The following is a 2,962-nucleotide window of genomic DNA, read 5'->3' as shown; positions in this document are numbered from 1 at the left end:
CGACTACAACATCCAGAAGGAGTCCACCCTTCACCTGGTGCTCCGCCTCCGTGGTGGTATGCAGATTTTCGTGAAGACCCTCACCGGCAAGACTATCACCCTTGAGGTTGAGAGCTCTGACACCATCGACAACGTCAAGGCCAAGATCCAGGACAAGGAGGGCATTCCCCCGGACCAGCAGCGCCTCATCTTCGCCGGCAAGCAGCTGGAGGATGGCCGCACCCTTGCGGACTACAACATCCAGAAGGAGTCCACCCTCCACCTGGTGCTCCGCCTCCGCGGTGGTCAGTAATTGCCCTGGCGTTGGACCTGCTGGTTTATCCTTGGTCGTCCGTACCCTGTCGTTCATTTGAACTGTTTTCTTGTTCGTGTCAGTCCTATGTGTTGGTTTGAAAACTATCGAGTCCCCATGTTATATGTTGGTTGAAAATGTTGCTGGCACAGCAGTATCGTCAAGTAATGAATAAGTGAATTTCAGATAAATCTGCTTGCGCTAATTTGCTGTTGGTTTTGTATCGTGCTTGAATTGCTTGCTTGCAGTTTTGATCTGGCAATGATCTTATTGCGGCCTTTTTGTTTATAGCTTGCGCTTGAATTGCTTGTTTGATATATTTGGCTTTCTGTGACTTTCTGGACCCTGTGAAACCGTTGGCTGTAATGTTCAGATTTGGATGATGCAATTTTATACTTCTATCTTGTTTCTAGAAATCCTTTGTGGGATACCTGCTGCGTTATTGTGTTTCCGGTTTGTGTTAAAATTCTCGTTCCTGTTTTTTTTTTTGCGTGTGTAGTCTGCATGACGGCAGTTTAACACAAATATTTCTGAGTTAGATGCATTGTCGTTGATTAGTGGCGCTAACTCATTTTGCTGTCGAAATATGTTGCCTTGGGGCCGTGGCACACAAGGATTTTTGCTCTAATCGGAGGCGATGGATGTTACACAACCGGTGGGTGTTGGTTGTGGAGCGGAGGCGAGTTGGGGCGACCGCCGCTGGGTGCTGCAACTGGCGATGACGGGGTGATGCCAGCTCCATCGAGCGATTTCTTTTAGCGGGGGAGGTTGTTGTGACTTGTGAGGGTAGGACTGAAAACACTCCCTCGCTCCCCTGCTCCCCCGCTCCCTCCCGCCGTGCGCCAGTCCACTGCGCCTAGGCGCTCTCGCCGCAGCCACTCCCACTGCGACGACCACCTCTCTTGCCGCCGCCGGTCTCTCCTCCCAGCCCCGTTTCCTCCTTGTGACCTCGTCGTTCGGTCCGCAGGGGGAGTGCCTGGTGGTGTCGGGGCTGGGGATCTCGTCCAGTTCCGAGGGCTCGGATGCTCGCGGCCCGGACGTGGTGGTCGACGAGGCCCCTGCCCCTGGGCCGGTGCAGGCCCCGTGGGTGCGTCCGCCTCCCTCAAGAGCTTTGGAGGATGAGGCACTCCCCTGACGGCCCGAGCGGTCGTGCGCGGTCCCCCGCGCGGCCTGCGTCGCCGGTTGAGGTCTCGCCGGAGATGAGAGACAAATGCTTCAAGTGTTTCGAGAAGGGCCACTACAAGAACGAGTGCACCAACCAGATCGTCTGCTTTAGATGCGGCTTGCCCGACCATGGCTTCAAGGACTGCAAGCGGCCGAGAAGCCCCTCTTCGGTGGATGATCTGCGCAGGGAGGCGGTGGCCAAGGTGGCGTGTCGCTCTGCTCCATCCCCGCACCCGGCGCACGTGGCGGTGCCTAGCAACGCTGGCCAGTTCCCGGCGCCCCAGCCCGCGGCTCTGGGTGTCGATTCGGCGTGGCCACCTCTGGCGCCGCCGCGGCTTCAAGTGGAGGCCAGGGCCGTCGAGGTGCCCGCAGAGCTATGCATCGTCAGGCGTTCCGCGGTGGTGTCCGATTTGGAGCGTCGCCTTCAGTACGCCATGGTGGCCTATGTGGGCGGCCAAAGGAGGGTGCTTGCGCTGGCGCGCGTGAAGGAGATCCTCGCCGAGAAGCTGGACATTGCCCCAGAGCTCGTGTCAGTGCATTGCTACAGTCCAGAGGATTTTTTGGTGGTTTTCGCTTCTGCGGATGTGCGGAACAGAGTGGCGGCTTGCCCTTCGGTGGAGTTCGAAGGAGACATGCTGATCTTTAGGCCGTGGAATCGGCAATCGCAGGCAGTTCATTCGGTGTTTGGTTTCAAGGTGTGGCTGGAAATTGAGGGCATCCCCCCTCATGCATGGGATCGCTCCGTGGTGGAGGAGTTGCTCGGGTGTTCTTGCAAGGTCGAGGCGGTGGCACCAGAGACGGCTTCTCGCTCCGACTTGTCCTCGTTCAAGCTCACGGCATGGACGGCGAACCCACAAGACATCCCCATACTTCGGTGGTTGGCTGTGCCGAAGCCGGGCATGGAGGCGCCGCCCGCCCTCCTGCAATATACGGTTCTCATTCACATCGACATGATCATGGACTTGAGGGAGGCCGGCGAGCCGTGGTTCTTTGGGAGCTCATCAGACAGTGGCCAAAGTGGCCTTCCAGACAACAACGATGGCGACCTCACGGGCGGCGGGCCGAGGCTGCGCAGGCTGGCATGGCAGTTCGGCGTTCCGAATGTCCGCGTCGGCAGTCACGGCGGCATCGCCGTCGGAGAAGTGGGTGGGGCCTGGTCCAGACCAGCGGGGCATGACTGGCGCCTCCCCCCATGGAGTCCCCACCTGTCGCTGCGATGGAGGCCCCAGTTGTCCCTATCCTAAGCAGGCTGACGCGGCGCATGTTTGCTTTCAAACGTTTGACTGGTCAGGCCAATCGGGAAGCTTCGAACAGAAAGGCTGTTGAGAATTCAAACGAGATCGGAGGAACAATGGCCGCACAATTGGTGGTGGCCTCGGAGCAAGTGGTTTGGGGCAGAACGTTGGTGCAGGATCCGATGGATATTCTCCCGCCCCGGCTGCAAGGGCGTGTGGCGACATGCCAGCGGGAGGAACTGGTGGGCACATGCACTGTGGCCGTCCAGTC

The 2,962-nt window shown here is 58.4% G+C and overlaps 1 protein-coding gene across 1 annotated transcript in view; it reads left to right on the top strand.

Annotated features, from left to right (window-relative positions):
* Positions 1-497, top strand: part of LOC119326216 (polyubiquitin-like) — a 2,529-nt gene extending 2,032 nt beyond the window's left edge. The window contains exon 3 of the mRNA XM_037599909.1: positions 11-497. Coding sequence (XP_037455806.1) covers positions 11-292 — 282 coding nt within the window. The 3' untranslated portion in view covers positions 293-497. The remainder of the gene's footprint in view (positions 1-10) is intronic.
* The last annotated feature ends 2,465 nt before the right edge of the window (positions 498-2,962 follow it).

This window comes from Triticum dicoccoides, chromosome 6B (genome assembly GCF_002162155.2).
Source record: "Triticum dicoccoides isolate Atlit2015 ecotype Zavitan chromosome 6B, WEW_v2.0, whole genome shotgun sequence".
Lineage (NCBI taxonomy): Eukaryota > Viridiplantae > Streptophyta > Magnoliopsida > Poales > Poaceae > Triticum > Triticum dicoccoides.
This window is presented reverse-complemented; position numbering and strand designations above follow the sequence as displayed.